The sequence below is a fragment of the Doryrhamphus excisus genome, chromosome 20 (assembly GCF_030265055.1).
Source record: "Doryrhamphus excisus isolate RoL2022-K1 chromosome 20, RoL_Dexc_1.0, whole genome shotgun sequence".
NCBI lineage: Eukaryota > Metazoa > Chordata > Actinopteri > Syngnathiformes > Syngnathidae > Doryrhamphus > Doryrhamphus excisus.
The window spans coordinates 9,575,291-9,596,573 of NC_080485.1; the positions used below are offsets into that span (position 1 = coordinate 9,575,291).

Genomic DNA, 21,283 nt, shown 5'->3' on the forward strand with positions numbered 1-21,283 from the left:
TCAACACAAAGATAAATGATGCTTTGTCTTTTAAGAAGGACTTGATGCTGCCTAAATGTATGACACAACATTATGCTAAAATGCTGTATTTTATCTGAAATTAATTTAATTGTCAAATTACAATTGGTCCTGCAGGTTTTTTTGTTACAAAAAACTACAAATTGAGCATGAGGGTATTACATTTTGGTGCAAATCTGGACAAAAATGCACAAAGAGGAATTTATTTCCCCTTTTTGACGTTTGAGTTACAATGGAATTGACCAACCAGGCCAGGAAGTGGCCTGTTGCCACGCTAACAGACAGAACAGGTCAACCTCACTATTAGCTTTTTTTTATCGCTCTCTTCAAAGACAGACGTGAGCTGATGATTATAAAAAAAATAAAAAATTCAAGTTCAACAATAGGGCTTGTTTCGTCATTTGGTGCATTAGAAGTTGAGAGAATCTCACACACACACACACACACACACACGGCTCAAGACACTCCTACTGCCCACACACACGCACACACACACGTGCACGCTCCCCAATCTGCACCATCAAATCTCCGTGCTGGGAGCTTATATAAGGCAGAGTGGGAGGCGTAGTGCTATTTCAGGCCCATAAAAGACCAGTGTATGTGTGTGTGTGTGAGAGTGAGTGTCTATACGACTGTATATGTGTGTGTGTGTGTGTGTGTGAGAGAAGGACTACTGCTGCGACTCTTAAATACACTGAATCACTTGGTTTCATAACTAGTCAAGGACCAAAAAGTTGGGCTCGGAAGTGCTTTGTGCCCATGATGCGTTCGGGGCGTCAAACACGTCAAGTTCAACACTCGTAAAGCTTCTTTGGCACTGTACACTTTGGAACTGTAACAGACGACTTTAGTCGGGCTTAAGAAGCTTTAAAAGAATCCTCAGAGGTCACTTCTTCCTGATGGAAAGTAACACTGAATTAAACTGTTTTCCCCCCCCAACACTTTTAAGCTACTTAGTTTGAAGATTCCTTTAGCACAGGGGTGTACAAACTGCGGCCCAGGGTCACATCAGGCTTGTCAAGCGTCTTAATTCGGCCCACCGAGCATTTCCAAATTACTTTCCATCCAATCAACACAACATGTTAACACACATGATGTACAAAGTAAGTAGTACATACAAAGTTGGCATACAAATATCTCCATGCAATACCATGCCAAAAAACACACCTGTATGTTCCTGTGGCAAGGTATGCTGGGTAGCCTGTGGTACTCGTTCTCTCAAGATTTTGCTGTTTGTCGCATTTTTGCTGGATTACATTAGAGAATCTAAACAAACGTCCTTTGTGCCAACACAACACGTGGGAACCTTATCTCAGCCATGGGAAGGATGTCAATTTTGTGTCATAATGTTTTATTGTTCCTATTTCATATTGTTGTTGCAGCTGGACGACCCAGTTTTAAGTTACATGCTGTTTAGTTGCACCGTGAGCAAGTATATTGTTTTGTTGATGCCACCGATGTATAGGCAGCCCTGCCTATTTGACACAATGTGGCCTGCAAGTCAAAAAGTTTGCCCACCCCTACTATAGACCCCCGAAAGAGTTATCAGTTCCATTTCTCCAAATGGACACAAAGATACGTTCATGTTAAAAGACATTTTCTATTTTATTGATAAATCATTTATTTCAAAAAAATCCATCCTGTGACATCGCTTAGTGGTTCTCACCACTCTTGTAAAAATAGTTGTTCACATTGGTCCAGTAGCAGTGCTGCTGTGTGTATGTGATGCTGCAGCCGCTTACCATCGGCATGGTGATGCATTTAGTGACTCGCTCAGTGTCCCTACTCCTGGCCACCGTTACGGTTGCGCGTCGTCCTCTGTGCTAAAGTTGTCTAGACAGACAAGACGTTTAATTCCTGGCTGGGTTCATCATGGTGACCTGGTGTTTAGCACCTGGACAGTCTTGCGGCCGTAGTGCCAGTAGCTGTAGCCGGACGCTGTCGTTGTTACGGCGGTGATGTACCTGCAACATGTGTCACACAAATTTTAGCATTTAGTACCAACTAGAAGAGTAAGCCAAAAGTATACGTATGTACTATATAATGAGAACAACATGACAAATACAACAGAGACCAGGCTGTGCTATCCCGGAATGTGGAATATGAATAACATTGAGATTTATGGTGTATTATAAGAAACTCTGGGATCCAATATCATTTTACAAGCCCCTAAAAAAAGAGCAGGATAGGCTCTTTAAAGACGGACGCAGCTTTGGGTTATTATTATTATCAATATTTCAGCTTCAGTTTCTTTTTATATTGTCCCCTTTTACAATATTCCCCATTTATGCTGGGGTGTTTTTTGGTTTAATTTTATTTCTACAATGTCCGTAGGGCCAATAAAAACACAAATGGCCACCGGGCTGCACTTATGACACTCCTTTATAGAAACTCACATAGATGGAAGCACAACCCCCTTGTATTAAACCTAAGAAAATAAACCACAGGTGAAATCCTGTGTCATCATATTTACTGAAAATGTGCTAAAAATAGCCTACAGCACAATAAGCAGCATGCTCCAGGTTGACGGTCAAGTTACGAGGCTGAGGACGACGACTCCTACAAAGCTAGCTCTTGTGCTAACTAGTCCAAATCGCATGAATACAAAAGGTCAAGTCGCAACCTAACATGTACTAACATGTACTGTATATGCAAAAATGTATCAGGAAAAAAAATGAAGGCTGTTGGCATCTTACCACAGACACTGCAGGAGAACGCTGTCGGTGTATTGGAAGACTGGAGCCGCCAGAGATGCTGCGACCAAAACCAATTGGATGGCCGTGTTTACCTGCCAACATGGACACATATGGAACTGAAAATGACCTACTTAATAATATTTCAGTGAGGCAATGAGGATTTAAACCAGACCTGGCCAAACTACAGCCTAATAAGACATTTAATCTGGCCTGCAGGACGCTTCCAATTTTATTAAATCCCGCATCCTTTATACGTGCACATTCAGGGTGTCTTGCTCAGAAAAAAAGTAAAATCCTGTCATTCATTGCTGTGGGAGTTTTAAAAAAAAATATATTATTATTGCATACTATACTAGTGCACCTTTTAGGGTTGCACGTTCTATTATTTTGTACCTGTGACAATGACAGACAATTCTCTTCATTGATGCACATTTCGGCATGCGTTAGTTGCAGTACCAAGGACAGTGACAAGGCTGTCTAAAGGGGTGGAGTTAGATACTTTGCAGTGTGTTGACACACTGTGATGCTACGCTATATTTTCACGTGTTACCTTGCTGAAGAGTGTTGGCTTGAGCTGAGCGGTGGTGTAGCATGGGTTAAAAAACTTACTGAGGGTCACCTGGTAAAAAAAAAAAACATTAATAATGTGTCCTTTGTGAAATAAAAACTGTTCAGAATGGAATATAACATCTCACCGGTGGCGGCACCGTCTTGTATCTGACCCAGAAGACAGCAGCTATCAAACCAATGTCTCGGAATACCACTAGAGCTGTCAACAGAGCTATAGACAAACGCAATAAAACATTAACAACAGTACTGAGTATTATTATGATTACCACAAGGAAGAACACTAATAATACCTGGTATGAGTTCTGCATAGGTGAGACTGACATATAAAATACTGATGAGGATTTTATCAGCCAACGGGTCGAGGGCGCTTCCCAAGGCTGACTTCTGAGTGGGCCACGTTCTGGCGATGTAACCATCCAGCTGAGAAACAAGGACACAAACACAATTTATTCAGACATCTTGAAGGCCCCGTAAGTCTTGCTGGATGATGATGACAAATTTACAATCTTCAGACATGACAGCAATTCAGTTGTTCACAGCTGCCAAACTATTTGTTTGATTTATTTCTAAAATCACATAAAATCACAATACTTAAACTTGCTGATATAGTTAATCTTCAAACAGCTAAAATAATGCATAAGGCTAAAAAAATAACCAATTACCTAAAAATGTCATCCAATACTTCTCTACAAGAGAGGAGAAATATGATCTCAGGGAAGAACTACATTTGAAACACTTATATGCTAGGACTACGTTAAAAAGCCATAGCATTTCAGTATGTGGAATCAAACTATGGAATGGATTGAGTAAGACCCTCAAACAATGCACAACGATGAGCCAATTCAAGAAACAATACAAGCAGTTGGTGTTTGCTAAATACAAAGATGAAGAGTCGTGACTATTTTGACTGTATTGACTGTTACTATGGTACACATAATGTAATTGTATGGTCATATCACCTCGTACTTTGGCACGAGGTAAATTATTAAAAAAGAAAAAACCAAACCAAAAAAAAACTTAAACTGTATTATGGAAAGCAGGAAGTGAACAAATGTAACAGTTAATGATTGTAAAAGTACCAGATGGAGGGGTAGGATTTAATAAGCTTTGGTTCTTCCTACTCCTTTTGGACATGTGGAACTGTGAACTGATTATGTGATGCATTCAATTGTAATCTGATGCATGTTCAAATGAAATCAAACCATTACCATTACCTATTGGGAGAATAGGCTCCCCATTTGCAAGCATTACAACGCAAATACAGAGAAGGTGATCAAACAGAAGGAGAGTCTTACTCAGCACATTAAGTAACAGGTATGTTAACACAACATGAGCCTGTTGGAGTCAGTGTCAGTGGGTAATTTGCTCTCAATAAAAGGAGTGGTAGAAAGTCAGCAGACTGTTTTTTCCCACTCTAAAGTTCAACTTCCTCAGAAGATAACGTCTTAAGAATCACAATAAAGTGTCTGTATAAACTCCAAGCAGGCGAATGTGTTTTACCAGATCAGTGGCTCCAGCCAGCGTGAAAAGAGCCAGGCTGAGGTGGAAATGTTGTTGGATGATGAGGTGACCCAAGAAAGGAGCCAGAACAATTCGACACACACACAGCAGGTTGGGGATAGTCCACGGGTTCTCGTACTGAAAAATCACATACATCATGTTAATTAAATGTCTTTAATAAAGAGATAATACAGTGAAAAAACTCACCAGTTCTTTAAACTTAAAGAGCCCCTGTCCAGGTACCGGAGGGTCTTTACTGGGTCCGTCGGGTCTTTTGTTGTTCTTGTCGCAAATACCTCGAGCTCCTGTGGCCAGCAGAGACCGGAAGTTGACAGCGAACCTGCTATGACCTCCATGGTGAACCAGCACATCTCCACAAAGCCGCCACGTCGACAGCTGTGCGACGCCACGTGGAATGAGGCAACACGGTAAGCGGCTGTCCGCCCCTCTGAGGCCGAAGCTCCAAGAACTGCTGCCCGTCGTCGACTGTGAGAGCCTCGCGGCAGTGACAGGTGTGCGCTTGTGCCGCCATGACGCTTCCTCGAGCCGACACGCAGCCGCACACCGCGCTGACAGCAAACAGTTCGCGGCTTTGCGGCAAAGCGGTGCGGGGGTGAAACACAATATCATTGTCGTCAATGCTCCTCCGTTAACTGGCTCCCCGTCCCCAGTACCATGATGAAGTTTACCGCTTACTGCCGTCAGACACCGCGCTACTGAAGCAGGTCGCCATGTTGCCGTAAAGTCATCTGGTGGGCAACGTCGTAAAAATCCTCGGACGCAAGCGGCGCTGTTTTGCCTTGCTCCTAAAACACAATCCCAACTGGGACATACTAGATCCCATAAATAACAATACAACTTGTGAATTTAATCCAATTTGGAAACGTTTGAAAAACAACACGTTGCTTAGGATATAGTGTTTTATTACTGTGTAACAAATAAAGTGCAAGTAAACAGAGAGAACTGATATTTCAAATATTTCTAGGAAGACTCCGCAGTATTGAAACTTCAGTTTAAATTAAAATTATGAATTTTGTTATGTTACAGTCTACTGTTGTGGTTGTCAGACTGTCTGAAGCTGGTAAAGTTTGGCTCCTTTCTTCAACAGGAAACCTTGTTCATTCAAGGAACTCACCAGGCCGTCAAAGTCCATCACCTGTACAAAGTAAATAAAGTAAAAATACTGTATGTCAATGCTAAGTATATTGGCATGAATTTGGCTGTTGAGGGTTTGCTTGGGGACTGGTGATTTGGTTAAATATTTGTAAATTAGCCACCAAGGAAACCCTCAAACTGCTCACCCACATCTCCACACATTGCTTCTGTTGGGCATGTATGGGCAAGTGTGTTATTTTGACTGAAATATGATAAGTCACTGCTTGTAATTTCACACACATGGTGAGTGCCGTTTACACATACACCCAAGTTCAATGGAGAGCCCTTACAAACATACACATACACTGTACCTTTATGTTCAGTCTCAGTGCCACAGATCGAATGGTCTGAAGGTCAAACTGCTTCTGATTGGTCTGCTGCGCATGTGTGTGCAGGGCGTTGACGAGTCGCTTGGCAGCGCTCCGCTGACTCATGCCAGCTCCCAGCTGGGAGCGTTCAAAGTCCAGATTTCCTAGACCATCTGAGTACGTATCCACGAGGCTGCTCAAACACAACAGAACAGAGTGTGAGAGGCGGGACTACGCAGCGGTCTTATCTTCACAAATAAAGCTCAGAAGGAGTGTAGGCATGTTACTCCCACAACTTGTAAATGATTTCAAGTTTGAGCCATAGCTTTGGTTGGTTGGTAAGCTTTGTGTAGCCCACCTATCATTACCCTCCATCTGTGGTGGCCATAAAGATGTCACTCTGACTCTTACCTGTGTTTCATAATCTCCACCACATCCTCAGCATCGCTCTTGGTGGCCGTCTCTCTGAGATCCAACCTTGCTCTCGCCTGCATAAAAGCAGCATTGACACATAAGGTTTCCTTTTCAATGTCATACAATATCAAAGTGTGAGTTGTTGCATGGTGCAAGAGGACTGACGCTACTACCTCTGTGAGTCTGATGAGTGACTCCAGCTGGCGAGTGGTGATGGGTGTGCAGTCAGCAGACAGCGACTGAGACCTCAGTGACAGGTAGAAGTCTTGAAGCGTTTGTGCGGCTTCAGGAGAGAGCACCGGGTGCACGTAATGGCGAGCGTAGCTGATGTACTTCCTTAACAAGCACGCTGGAATGGGGTCAGAAGCTTCACCTGCAGGTATCTTCAAAACAAGAGGGGCTGTGTCTCAATCGTCACATTTAGTATTTTGAGTGCATAAGTGCGTTCACAATGAGAAGTACAGCAAAATGCAGTGTACTGTCAGCACTCAAAATGCCCAAAATGGCGAGTGCACAGTGCTGGACACTTACCACCCTCAATAGTCACCATCTTGGTTATGTAGGGGCGGGACAACTAAAGAAAAATGGGTGGTGTAAAGCAGGGGATACACACAATCCAGAAAAACTAATAACACATATATTTTTAATTACTGAACCACACAGAAGTTGGGGAAAAAAAGCTGGCAGATAATTTTATCAGGCGATCCGAATGACGGTGATGGGGCTCTTTTGGAATTCACCATTAAAAACAGAAGATGTGTAAGTATGCATTGATAGTAATGGATTTGGGACAGATTGGCACACTCAGGAACTAAATACAGAGTATACACGGTATACTTATTGAAGTCTACTACTGATTGAAGAATTCCATATGAGATACAGTGTTTGTGTACATGTGCACGTGGCAATCTAGTGGGTATTTGGGCTTTACCTTCAAACGATCAGACAGTGGCATGTCAGAGTGTTCCAGCAAGATGGAGGTCTCTGTGCTGCTGTTGTTGTTCCTGGCAACCACAGTGCTGCTGGTTTTTCCTTTGCCAGCCCGGTTCGCCATGACATGTTCAGATAGCAGGCGGTCATGTGCCTCGTCTGGGATGTCCAGGAGGAGGAAAATGACGTCAAAACGGGAGAGAAGCGGCGAACCCATTCTAACAGTAAAGAGCGACAGACTTTAGAGGGGACACAATCAATGATATGCGATGACTGAATGGCTGCTGAACCTACTTTAAATTCTCAGAGACACTCTTGCCTCTGCTGTAATGTCCTCTGACGGGATTGGCGGCAGCTACCACGGAGGTTCTAGCTGGCAGGGAGGAGACGATTCCTGCCTTTGCCAGGCTCACAGTCTGCTGCTCCATGGCTTCCAAGAGAGCCTGCTGCTGGCTGCCCAGCTTGTCAAACTCATCAATGCAGCACAAACCTAATAAAGATAGGATGTACAGTGACTAAAACACAACACTGCATCTTCTTATTATCTGTCTTAAGACAAGATCACAATAGATTGTGTCAGGTGAGTGTAAGACATATTGCAAACATGTACATGTACAGTATGTTTGCGCTCTCTTTCCCACCTTGGTCGGCCAGGACCAAGGCTCCAGCCTCCAGAGCGTAATCTCCACTTCCTGGATCTCTGTATAAACTCACTGTTAGTCCTGTAGAAACAAACAACACATGCTTCAAAATTGAACACCTTTCTTTTAGACTTTTAATGTTCATATTCATTCAGACACACTTGAGATGGCAAAGAAAAAAAAAGTTGGTTTACTACAACCACACTGCTCTATGCAAGGTGTAATGTGAGGCCTGTGTATGACGGTGTTGCGATAGTTTACCTGCAGTGCTGGCGCTGTTGCCACAGACATAAATTCCCCTCGGAGCCACATTGCAAACAGCCTATAAAAATAACAAAAATGCATTTAATGTATTTAGTTATGTTACAAACTCCACCTTCTCAGGTGATGAAGCCAATGCGCTGACACCTGAAGCATCTGGCTCTTGCCCAGCCCAGGGTCGCCCACCATCAGGACGTGTGGGTCTCCTCTGACGGGGACACTGTTCTTATCGGTGTGCTTCTGTCTGCCTCCGAACAACACTAACACCAGCGCGGCTTTCACCACCTGTCAACATGACAGAGTGCATCATTGTGACAGGTCAATGTAATACCAGCCAGGTAGGGCAGAGCTGATGGTGGAACTCACCAGGTGGCCGTAGATGGCGGGACACAGAGAGCTGGTGGTTGCAAATGAAGTGAATGTGTTAATCAACATCTTTCATCACCATGAAGATTCATCGACGGTTCGTTTCGTTTTTTGGAGCCTCATGGACTCGTGAGACATGTTTCAGGAAGTACAGTAGTGAAAATATATAAAAAGAGAGGTGGACAGACGCATGCAAACACTTACTGGACTATCAGTCGAAGCAGATCGGGCTGCGACTGGATCTCCTGGATGGCGTAGAGCTCCTTTAGAGTAAACTCTTCACCTCCAGAACGATCCTCATGTGACCCTCTGGACCCCTGACCTCCCGATTTGGACTGCTGACCTAAAACCATTCAAAAGTTTTGGTGATCACACTTTACATCTGGGCAGTCCAAACATTTCCCATTGAGAAGAAAAACTGAAGAATGTGGGGTCACTTTGACTTTTTGTTCTTTTGTTTATGAAACATGCTCAAACCAATTCAGTGTAGGCAAAGTGGTTTTAGATATTTTTTGTGTGGTGTTAAGCTGTTTAGTACATTTAAAGAAAGCTTTCAGCTTTCTGTTGCCAAACAGTTGCCAAATTAGATACTTTTATTACGCTTAGTGGGACTTCTTACACAAGATTCAACATTTCCACTCAGTGGTATTAATGCTGGCTCGGCGGTTTGATCACTACCACTATTACAACACTGGTTCTCTTGCTGTTTATATGCTCAAAGAGAAACTCTACATTTCCCCTTCCAGTTTCTCATGCCCTACAGATCAGCTGTCCGTGAAGTGGCAAGAGCAGAGGAATAGTAATCATGAGAGAGGCCTTTACCGCTACAGGAAACATCCAATGTTTCCAGTGCTGCCCTATTCCAGTTTAGATACACACTTCATGGCTAAAACGCACCTTTGGTGTTGCTGACTGAAGTGGCCTCAATGTAGAGGAGGAACATGCACTGGTCCTGATTCCTCTTGGAGGTGCCTGGATCGTGGACAACAAGGTTCCCAGGTCAGTTTTAAATCACATTACGTATTCATTATCAATTATCACTTATCAAAGTTTCAAGAATTTAAGCAGCCACTAGATTGTTTGTGATGTGAGTGAGATTGACTGATTGTTTGTCTATATGTGCCCTGCAATTGGCTGGTGAGCCGTCCAAAGACAGCTGGGATAGGCTCCAGCATACCCGCGAACCTTGAGGATAAGTGGCATAGAAAACGAATGGATGGAATGTGCACTTAGCGCACCCCTCTAGTGAGGTAGACCATGTCCATCTTGAATGCCTAACACCCCTGACATGCATTAAAATGTGTGTGTCTTTACCATCGTTTGTGACTCTAACGATCCCCGTCACAGTCACAGTGTCTCCGGGTACGCAGCTATCACAGAGGTCTGAGGTCAGGTGACACTCCACAGTGCGTGGGATTCGTCCAGCCTCCCTCTGCTCACCGCACATCAGCTCCTGCACCCTTTTTCAAGGACATTTTTAAAAGATTAATCAATACAATTCAGACAATGCTGTATTCAGTTTGGTCTGTTATACCAATGGGGTGATTGTGACACCTAGTGGTGAGATTATGTAGTACACAAGTGCAGCCTCAACCAGTAACAATGACACCAACATTAATAAATGTTTGTAGTTTATTTAGTTTATTATGTAAAGTTTTTGCTGTTGTGCCTCCACACAGATTAAATTACAGAAATACAGAGATAATTTCAACAGTCTGTGCTTACTTGACGAGTTGCCAGTCCACAGTTTGTGTAAGAGGAGAGTTGCGTAGGGCAGAGAACGAATGACTGCGACAGTCTGGCTGGTTACACTGTAAGACCACTCACACACACACACATAAATTACATTCTTAGACCATAAACATATGATGAGGGTGACTCCCTCCACCGTGTGTGTCCATACCTTGGTGGGTGTTGCATATTTCCCACGTTGCAGCGGCAGTGAGAGCGTGTTTGAGCACATCATGCACCTGAAGGCCAGTCTGGTGCACAAAGGTCTGATGTTACTCACTCGGACCACCGTCCCCTTCACGCATACCAGCTGCCCAAACACACTGGCACGTAACGTGCGCAGCGGAGTCAGGGACTCATAGTTGTACAGCCTGTGGAGAAGTGGCCCGCTTATAGTTTTTGTGTGAGGTGATGACAGTAAATGACTGTGCGCTTTACTGCCTTGTACCTTGCACTGATGTGAGGGATGTTGATGATTGGCGTGGCCACAGGAAGCTCCTCCCCTTGCAGCTCGGCAGCCTGTTTCTCCAAATCCACAGTGAGCACCTGGTTGGTTCACAAGAAGAACACATATTATAAACTCTATTCAAAATCCTGCTAACTCCCAATATGAAGACTTTGGTGACCCTCTAGAACAGGGGTCTCAAACACGCGGCCCGCGGGCCAAATGTGGCCCGCAGGACACTAGTTTGAGGCCTCCGCCTTGATATGAAAGTTTAATGTTAGTGCGGCCCGCGCAAGTTTGATATGGATGCTGTATGGTATCATGTACCCAGAAAAAATTATTACGTTTGATGTTAAAGGTTAAATAACTGTTAATAGTTATTCTCCCTATCCGTGTGGAAGTGGTAAGTTTTTGGCTATTTAATTTTAAAGGAAATAACTTGAAGGCTACCGTTTAGGTCGCTAGCTCTCTAGTTTGCGAGTTAGCATATGTCTCAAGACCTTGCAGTTGCGCAACATGTTGTAAATAAAAAGAGTATAAATGTGACTATAGTCATGTTTTGTCATGTCTACAGGGCTCTAATAATGCTTTAATTTTAATCTGAAAAAAAATAATTTGTCTACCCACCAACTATAAGTGGTTTCTTAAGTTTTTATTATTTGCTGTTTTATTATTATTATTATATTTATTTATTGATTGATTTTCTTTATTCTTGATTTGTTTATTTATTTTCCATCTTATTTTGTGTAGAAAAATAAAAAGTAAGATATTTGAGAAAGTGGAATGTTTTATCAGAGCTTTTCTTGTAGAAAATTGGAATCAAATTTTTTTTGTTTTTAATAAATGCATTTTTTTTTTTTTGGAAAACCTGATGCGGCCCAGTCTCACCCAGACCCGAGCTCCAGTGGCCCCCAAGTAAATTGACTTTGAGACCCCTGCTCTAGAGATATGATAATGATTAACACTGTAGGTGGCAAACAGTGTAAACATTTTTCACCATAAATTTCTACTGGCTAGTCAGTAGTAATGCGTGAGTGTGTGCGCACCTGGTGAATAGCCACTCCTAAACAGTTGAGGATCATCTCAGGTTGTTGCTTCAGCTCTGTGGTTAGTGTAGGAAGAGCATCACGCACTACCTCATTGGTGGTCAAGTCAGCATAATCTACTAGCACGCTGCCCTGACGCTCAATCTCATCCTGTGGACAGGAAGACATCTTCAGCAAATCACTCCAAGTTAAGCATTAAACCACTGAAGGTGATTGACAAGACAAACCTTGTCGTAGAGGTGAATTTTGGAGGTGAAATACTTCTCAAAGACTTTGATCTTCTCCACGCTGGGCGAGCTCTCAATGAATCCTGCCAGACACAAAATAACAATAGCAGTATTATCACTATGTAATCATTCTTTATCGTTATAATGAAATACCATCAGTGAAGTACAGCGGCCATCCTTTGTAAGGGCACAGCACATCCAGAGTAGCCTGATGGAGGACTGAAGAGGAGCATGGTTCAATCAATCATTAAACACATCACGATCATTTCTGAGATGACACATACACAAGGACAAACTGCAGTTCCTCTCCAATACCCCATGATTTTATGAAGCATATCTGTTAATGGAACATACTTCTCTGTGTGCTGGAGATGTGACTTCCTGACCCTCTGTTATCACCTCCTCCCCTTCCTCTCCATGCAGCTCCTCCTCTCCATCCACCATTACCTCCTCCTCCTCCTCCTCCTCTCCATCCACCATTACCTCTGCCTCCTCTCCATCCACCATTACCTTCTCCCCTCCAACCTCCACCTCTCCAGCCGCCATTTCTACCCCTCCATGAGCCTCTTGTGGAATTTTCTCCACTCATTCCTATGGAAAAGCAATATTCAACATACAACATCATTGGTGAGTTGTACAATAGCACCAGTGTACCATACATGCCAACCCTACAGTTACTTGAGTTTTAAGCAGATTGGCTGTAAAAGTTAGCTATCCAGATTGTGATTTACGGTTCCCGTTTAGTTACCAACAAATGATATATGCGGTTATCAACAAATTTAAAAAAATCACTTTAAAGGAAAGTAAACTCAAATCGAACTGTGCAGTTACCAAATTCTGAAAATACAGATAAAAATACGACAACATTCCAATCCTGAGACAATATCTTATTAGCTTTTTTCGCGTAGAAGTTCATGTTATTCCCATTACTAGTTACCAGCATACCCGCGAGACCCGTCAAACATGCGAATTTTATCATATTAAAACGTCTTTCTGAAAAAGCCAGTGGTCAAATCTAATTTTAGAAAAAGCAAAATATCACAGTTGACTGACTTACAAAAAGCACACTGATGTTTACACTCTCTGTCAGTTGCCAAAAGTTCCCTCCATTGAAGGCACGTCTTCTTCTTCGTCATATTATTGGCGGTACGTCGGGTGCTCATATGTTATACCGACCCCCAGAGGGCTCAAGCGGTACTACAGCTATATAATTGTGACCTTCCAGCAGTCATCTATGCAGTACCTTGACAAAGATAAAAATAGTCAGTGTTGATGACAGTTATTCGAATCTTTGAATGAATGGCCCTTGCTTTATTTCCATTTGACCAATCCACATCAAAGCAAACAGAACTAAAACAAAACCAGTTTGAGGTGTATTGAGAGAGCTCAGCTCAGCTCAACTCACACAGGTGAGTCACCACTTGTGGGTTGTGACATGACAAGAGTGCTGATGCGTTTTAAATGAGTGTGGGTGTCAGGATGGGAGAAATAATTAATGATGCATGTGCAGAGGCAGCAGACGCTCCTCTGAGAGGTTCTCGCTCACCGTGATTCAATTCATTTCTGACCTGATCGTTTCCATCAGACAACTAAGGGTCACAATTTGTCAGATTTAATATGACGGCTTCGGTCATGTACTAAAAATGAATCAAAAAGCGGTTGTAAGAGTGGTCAAAATGTCATTAAATCGTAGAAAACATGACTGAAATGATCAGTGTAATGCATGTCTATGCGTAGAATACTAACACAATCGTGATACTGGTTCAAAAAATACATATGGTAAATGTTGATGTGGCCTAGAATATGTTTGACTGTACTACATTGCAGGACCATCAAACTTGGCTGCAGGAGATCGGCCATGCAGCTCTATGTAAACATCTCTTTGTAGCAAGCTCACTGTGAGGAAAGTAGTAGAATAGGATGACAAGAGGTTCCTTCCTGATATGGTGTGTTGATTTATGAAGGATCCATGTGTTAGGATAGTTCATTTGTATGGTCTCTTGAAGAGGAAGCGGTGTTATGGAAGTCACATCCTAACAGATTCACTCTGATGCTGAAATCGATTTCTGCACTTCTCTCTGGGCCTCAGCAATTTCATCACTAAATTACACTAATGACACTTCTTGGCTCTTTACCTCTGTCTTGTTTCAAAGGATATTAATCCTCTCTTCTTTTGAAAACGAGCAATGATGGACTCTGGTAAAAAAAAAAAAAAGGTCAAAAGGATCGCCAATGTCCCGATGCTCCAACTCTGTTTGCATTGGAAAGTTGGCTTCTATTTTTGTACTCAATGAAAGTTCCTATCTTCTGTCACGGTGCTGAAGGCAGGTGGACCCAAACGCAAAAGCGAGGAGGAGGAGGGAGGAAGTTTGGTTTTTGATGTGAGACAAAAGAGCCGCTGGCAGCCACTCGGAATAGGAACTATGCGCTCGGAGGAGAACAAACAGCGAATGATCTGAAACGTATGGAAGAAAGAATAAAACGGGAGCAACGCTGGGAGCTGATGAGTTGGACATGAGAGAAAGGGGGCGGAGCTGTTGAGACCAATGCTGTGTTTCAAATGTCAGTGTACTTCAATAAGTACCATATATTGGGGTAGGCGGAAATATCCACATATGTATGGTATCAATAACAAGAGTGGTATGAATATCGGATACTATTTTATTTCTTATTTGATGTTTTAGTTTTGGATTAAATTCAATTTTTACCTTTATTTATTGTATTTTATTTTTACTTTTTATTTTACTAGTCTGTGCAGCGGCGGTCGAGCTAGGAGACCAGGGTTCAATTCCACCTTCGGCCATCTCTGTGTGGAGTTTGCATGTTCTCCCCGTGCATACGTGGGTTTTCTCTGGGTACTCCGGTTTCCTCCCACATTCCAAAAACATGCTAGGTTAATTGGCGTCTCCAAATTGTCCATAGGTATGAATGTGAGTGTGAATGGTTGTTTGTCTATATGTGCCCTGTGATTGGCTGGCGACCAGTCCAGGGTGTACCCCGCCTCTCGCCTGAAAACAGCGGGATAGGCTCCAGCTCCCCGCGACCCTTGTGAGGAAAAGCGGTAGAAAATGAATGAATAGTCTGTGTAGCACTTTATATACTCTGTTTATAAAATGTGCTATATAAATAAAGTGGATTGGATTTAGTGCAGAAGGCGCTTTTGCTGTGTGCGGGGCTGTATCATGCTCCAGATGAGTCACGAAAGACTCTTTCAGAAAGATAAATAATGTCATGCCTGAAAGTAGCATGATTATGTGTGACTTTCACTTCTTTAGCTGGCAAACTCAATACGGCTAACTAAACAGCACCCCCTGCTGGTATCTACGAAGTAGTGCACCCTATTATGTCTATATTGTCCCCACATAAGAGTATACGTTTTAAGACCACACCTTATGTCAGTCTTGCGCCTCATAGACGCAGACAAAGTATCCTGCTGTTCCACGCTGACACATTGAGACAAACGTGCTAAACGCCTTTTCCCGCTGCAATGCTCGCTTGTGCGAGCACGCAGGGCCCCCAAACGCCACAGTTAGTGATCTGACTGTTGCTGTTTGCAGCTTTGAAGCGCCTGCTTTCATACACCGCCCAGTGATGTATTGTTGATGGAACACGGCTTGGGGCGGACACAATGACGGATTGAGCTGTTCAATGTTCTTCTTACGAGCCGTCCTCAAAGAAACAAATTGATCTTGAACGCAGAGGCAGGGCGAGTGGGAGCAAGAGGGGGAGGGAGGGGAAAAAAAAACACTACAGAATAGTTTCTTTTGTAGTGTTTGGATGTCGTGATGTGTAATTTCCCAGAAGCACTTGTGAAGAAATCGAAAGTAGGAATTGAGGGTGTGGGGGCTTCATGTGTGACTCACTCAGGTTGGTGAGTTGACAGCAGTTAGCTTTTATTGTCTCTCCACTCACTCTGTGATTTTTGTGTGTCCTTTTACTTTGTATTTTAGTATATTTGAACCGTTAATTTTCAGTATTTTCTTACGCCATCTTGACTATCCACTTGTATCGCATTTTATTGCATATTATTTATCTGTTGCTGCATAATTTAATTCAATTTAACAAAATTAATTGTTTTTGGACGTCAAACTGATAATTCATATACATACATGTTTTTAAAAATCAAGTATTCAAAATCCTATATTCGAATCACTGCTACATGCGAACTGGCCGCAGTACCGCTCATCACCGCTTGAGGGCAGAATTACCCCACAAGTACGCTTGACTACAAACACTATTTAAAACTCTTCTTTCTTAGGCCCTTTCCCGTTTACTGACCTACATCTTTCTTTTTTTTTTTTTTACGACTCTCCCTATATGTGTTGTGCAGGCTAATTCCACCTTCAGCCATTTAACAATGCCTTTTATAGCTCCACTCTCACAATCCTCCGTTTTTACTCAGCATCTTTGTTTCAGTGTGTTTTTTGCCGCCCCTTTTCTTCCATTAACTGTTGACTTTAGAATAAACAAGGCCATCTTTTGCAATTCCTAAATAATCTAAACAAGCACTTAGAAAGACAATAGCTGTCTAGTGTGCCGTTTAAATGTATATATAAGTCTGTGTTTACTACGTAAAGTTGTGTGTGTGTGTATATAAGTGGACCTTGGGTTGACAGTGAGATGTGCTAGCTTCAGCATCTTACATTCAATCATGTGTTTTCCGACATGTCACGTATGTGTGATGCGTTGCCCTTGGTGCTCCTGGTGGTAGAATCGGTCAGGTGAAACAACAGGGCCTCGGACAGCTTGGACATCCGGTCCGACAGCGGGGTGCAGTCTGCTTTTTGGTGCTTGTCACATCCTCCTCCCTCCCTCCTTCCTTCCTTCACCCCCAGTGCTGGCTTGGAATAAGCAGAACTGGCAGCAGTAGACACTGAATTGCAATTAATTCTGCTGCACTCGATTAGCCAATAGTCACCCTGCCGAGAGGAGGAAAGTTGTACGAAGGGAGGAGGTGGGAGGAGAGATAAGAGAAAAGGAGGATCAATGAGGGTGGATAAGTGCAGGCAGGACATAAAAAGTGATGTCATTTCTTCTCAGACTTGTGCGGTGACCGTGTTTCTCTCTGTATGGACAGAGAAATACTTTTACAGACCTGACCATAAATTAATTTCACCATGAAAAATTAGTAAATATTGTTTTCATTTTTGTAGTTAGAGCACAAGAAACAGGTACACGACCTACTAAATACGGTTTTGAACATTATTACAGCCCTCGAGACATGAAATAACACCATTTAGTCAACTTTATACTTGTATTATCTAATAGTAGTACAGTAGTACAGTAGTTTGTGTGTGTTCCCTTAGGGGAGCTGAGTAAGGGCGGACAGGAAGTGATGTCGCATGGTTAGTTACCAGTATAGAATACTATACAGTATATCATCTTCTTTGAATGCGTCTTTTGAATGCCTTTTATTTGACAATATTTGATAATATTTGATAATATGTCGTATTCAACCACCAAACAGCATGATTTATGGGATCATCTTTTATACATACACGTTCACTTTGACACAAATAAAACTTTTTTTTTGTGGTGGCACGGCGGTCGAGTGGTTAGCGTGCAGACCTCACAGCTAGGAGACCAGGGTTCAATTTCAGTTTCCTCCCACATTCCAAAAACATGCTAGGTTAATTGGCGACTCCAAATTGTCCATAGGTATGAATGTGAGTGTGAATGGTTGTTTGTCTATATGTGCCCTGTGATTGGCTGGCGACCAGTCCAGGGTGTACCCTGCTCTCGCCCGAAGACAGCTAGACCCTCGTGAGGAAAAGCGGTAGAAAATGAATGAATGAAAAACACAATGAACTATTTACAATTTTCATATTTGCAACTGAACTGTGTGTGTGTGTGTGTGTGTGTGTGTGTGTGGACGCTTTAAAACTTCTCTCCAATGCAAAACACAATTGCTTCCAGAGCATGTATTTCTATGGTAACGATGTAGGCCGTGCTCTTATAAAATGCACTTCTGCCACCCTGTGGCCATTTTTTCCACTTAAAACCAAACATGCTGTCTTCTATTGTGGAGTTGCATCATCACCTCTTTTTGAATTTTGTGCAAAACACGTAAAAATAAGTATTTAGGAGCGAGTCGTCAGGTTAAAAAAACATGTTTGGTAGTGAAATAGTTAATAGAACTCGTCAAAAAAAATAAAGGAAACACTAAAATAACACATCAGAGATCTGAATCATTAAAATATTCCTATTTCATGCTGTTCTTTACATCGTTGAATATTCTGCCAACAAAATCACACAAAAATTATCAATGGGATTCTAATTTATTAGGCCAAGGAGGTCTGAATTCGGAATCCCACTCCAAATTAAAATGAGAAAAACACACTGCTTTGATCTGATGTCCTTAAAACAAGTTTAAATGAAGCACAGTCCATGTTTGATTTCACCGAAGTGTGATTGACTTGGAATTAATTGTGTTAAGCGTTCCCGTTATTTTTTTTCGAGAAGTATATTTTTGAAAAACCATGATCAAATGAAGTCACAATATTACCAAAAGTAACACCACAATTAACCACCGACCTGTATGATGTCAACCTGGGGAGGGTTTTAGTACCAGTACCACCCTGTGGTGTAGACGTAAGAAAAATAATGGCACAAGCAAAACACTCAGATTGCATGTTTCGAAAAATCTTCATCCTTTTGTGTCTTCTGTTTGACAAAGTCATAAAAAAGGGAAGTTTGGTGGCGTAGTTTTGGTCACTTTGCTGTCGGTTCCTGTGTATGAAAGGTTCACACCATGCAGAGGAGCCGAATGCCATGTTTGGGAGGTGGGACATTACGGTGTAGCATTGGGGGAGCGGTGCTGCAGGGCAGCTTTCACAGGATTACGACTCCACGCTGCAGGCATACTTTCCTGAGATGCTCATGATGGACTTTTCCTGGAAGTTTTTTTTTGCTCTCTTTCTGCTCTATTTACTCGCTTAGTGTCCTTGCACTGAGGACACAGTTATTTATTTATCTTGCTTTTTGAAATCTGTCGTCTTTGGATTAAGCATTGTCTTACTATAAGTGGCCGTCAGGGTTTAGTTGATCAAAGAAATATGATAGATCTATCTCTAGTATCTATCAACAAGGCTGTGTCGTCGCTATCTTGAAGCAATAGCGCTATAAGGGATTTCACCACCTGATATAACAATGTAAAAGCCATATTGATTTTTTGTTTGCTGCAGAAATGATTTGCCCAAGGAATCAAAAGTAAATATGTAATTTGTTATGGAACTTTTTCAAATGAAAAAAAAAAACAATAGTAGATGAACATTGTGTGAACTGGAAAAGTCCTTAGAGTAAACATGGTATATTAGTTGTTATCACATACTACAGTATTAATTGTCCCTGTACCCTAGAAACCGCCCATGAATGATACGGGAAAAGGCCGAAATGATACTATGTCAAAGCCCAGGTCAGTGATACTGATAAAATATAGAGTTTAACCATGTCCAGTATCAGCCCCCGTAGCTGTCCACTCAGAGCGCGCTGCTCTGGTATCGTGCCCGTGAAACAACCAATCAGAGAACAGCACACGAGTGCTTAGTGCCTAGTGCTTCTCCAGTCACCAAAAAACCCAAACTTGATTAATGGAACTTTAATTGTTAGACATTGATAAGATAAGACTGTTGATAAAATATTATTGTTGAAATATTTTTGCAATTATTGTGTTTACACTGTTTAGATATAATACATGTAATAAACTGAACATTTTCTGGAAACAAAATGGTCTTTTGATTAAATAGTACGTGATAATAAGCTCATGATTAAATAGTATGTGATAATAAGATCATCACATGGTTTGTCTGGTATCAGGCCCAGTATTATGCCCCCGCGTGCTAGTATCAGCCCTCGACCTTCGGTCTGATACTGACACTTGGGGGCATGATACCTGGCCTGATACCAGACAAACCATGTGATAACCTATAAGTATGGTTGGAAAATACTGTGTTCTTCTTGGAAAATATGCTTTGTCGAGTATCCTTTCTCATAAGCCACGTTTACATGAGGAGATTTTCCTCTTCCCGAATGGAATCTTTCCGAATGACATACCAGAAAACAGTGTATACATGGAAAGGAATATTCCAATCTCCTGTCTACTTGCACCGCTAAAATCAAACGAAATAGTCAATGGGGCAATCGCAGTAAAACGTAAACAACATCCGATGCAGTCTTGCAATTACGTTCAGTTCTTTTAAAGTTTGTATCAAAAACGAACTTTCCGCCGTAGTCCAGTGATGACTGCTCGCCGCCATTTTCAAAATCTGAGACGTCTGCGTGTTACGTCACAGCTGAGCACGCGCTGAAAGAACGCACCCTGACAACTTTCTGTTTGAGCGGGTACAAGATACCTCAATCGGATTGGGGAAAGGAATATTCCACCCCTGTGAATCCGATTATATATTCATTCGGATTGGCACTTTTCTTTCGGAATGAGGTGTATACAAAGGTTACATTCTTTCCGTTTGAGCAAATAAACCGAATGGAATTGGAATATTTGGGTCCATGTAAACGTGTCTTGTCAGATTGAGTAACCCATTTATTATTACAAAGTGCAGTCACTTTGTCACGACAAGAAGAAGGTACATAAGATGAACTTTTGTGAAGGTTGCTCTAGTTTCCATGTGAATGCATCTCATACGAGGTGCCAGTAATAACAGGTTCTGAAAGTGTGTAGATTAAAGTGAAACCTTCGCCAATACCCGAGCTCCCTTTTGCTCGCTGCTAAAATGATTGTTATTCTTTGGGTCAGTAAACAAAACGCATTACGTGCCAGTAAGTGGTCCCTAAGTGGCAGGTATGGGACCACTTTTTACATAAATTGTTTTTGGGAGTAAAGGTTCACTTCTCACCTTGATTTAGAGTTGCAAAGCCACACGAGTGAAACCTTTATTGCTGCTTATTTAGGGGAATAATACCGCTCGCTGTAGGCCCAACACAAAACATGATGTTAGACATCTATAGCATATAGCATG

At 42.2% G+C, this 21,283-nt stretch overlaps 2 protein-coding genes across 12 annotated transcripts in view; both read right to left on the reverse strand.

Moving 5' to 3' along the window:
* Positions 1–339: 339 nt before the first annotated feature.
* On the reverse strand, positions 340–5,561 carry crls1 (cardiolipin synthase 1). Its single transcript, XM_058059074.1, has 7 exons — positions 4,992–5,561; positions 4,785–4,922; positions 3,575–3,704; positions 3,410–3,495; positions 3,265–3,333; positions 2,715–2,806; positions 340–1,982 (listed from the first exon to the last, which is right to left on the reverse strand). The coding sequence occupies exons 1-7, from the start codon at positions 5,412–5,414 to the stop codon at positions 1,889–1,891; spliced, it is 1,032 nt and encodes a 343-aa protein (XP_057915057.1). The 5' UTR covers positions 5,415–5,561; the 3' UTR covers positions 340–1,888.
* A 135-nt stretch (positions 5,562–5,696) lies between these two features.
* mcm8 (minichromosome maintenance 8 homologous recombination repair factor) overlaps positions 5,697–21,283 on the reverse strand; it is a 409,889-nt gene continuing 394,302 nt past the window's right edge. For 10 of the 11 annotated variants that reach the window (XM_058059051.1, XM_058059053.1, XM_058059049.1 and 7 more), the window contains 22 exons: positions 16,952–17,227; positions 13,366–14,763; positions 12,663–12,899; positions 12,462–12,527; positions 12,309–12,391; positions 12,082–12,231; positions 11,039–11,136; positions 10,763–10,961; positions 10,585–10,670; positions 10,174–10,319; positions 9,757–9,831; positions 9,064–9,202; positions 8,860–8,890; positions 8,641–8,778; positions 8,494–8,554; positions 8,233–8,313; positions 7,886–8,081; positions 7,593–7,809; positions 6,835–7,044; positions 6,659–6,735; positions 6,251–6,440; positions 5,697–5,940 (listed from right to left, as the gene is read on the reverse strand). In XM_058059051.1, the coding sequence (XP_057915034.1) occupies positions 5,848–5,940; positions 6,251–6,440; positions 6,659–6,735; positions 6,835–7,044; positions 7,593–7,809; positions 7,886–8,081; positions 8,233–8,313; positions 8,494–8,554; positions 8,641–8,778; positions 8,860–8,890; positions 9,064–9,202; positions 9,757–9,831; positions 10,174–10,319; positions 10,585–10,670; positions 10,763–10,961; positions 11,039–11,136; positions 12,082–12,231; positions 12,309–12,391; positions 12,462–12,527; positions 12,663–12,897 (2,571 nt within the window). In that variant the 5' untranslated portion in view covers positions 12,898–12,899; positions 13,366–14,763; positions 16,952–17,227 and the 3' untranslated portion in view covers positions 5,697–5,847. Of the gene's footprint in view, positions 5,941–6,250; positions 6,441–6,658; positions 6,736–6,834; positions 7,045–7,592; positions 7,810–7,885; positions 8,082–8,232; positions 8,314–8,493; positions 8,555–8,640; positions 8,779–8,859; positions 8,891–9,063; positions 9,203–9,756; positions 9,832–10,173; positions 10,320–10,584; positions 10,671–10,762; positions 10,962–11,038; positions 11,137–12,081; positions 12,232–12,308; positions 12,392–12,461; positions 12,528–12,662; positions 13,258–13,365; positions 14,764–16,951; positions 17,228–21,283 lie in introns of those variants that run through there. The other variant, XM_058059047.1, reaches the window with a different exon arrangement.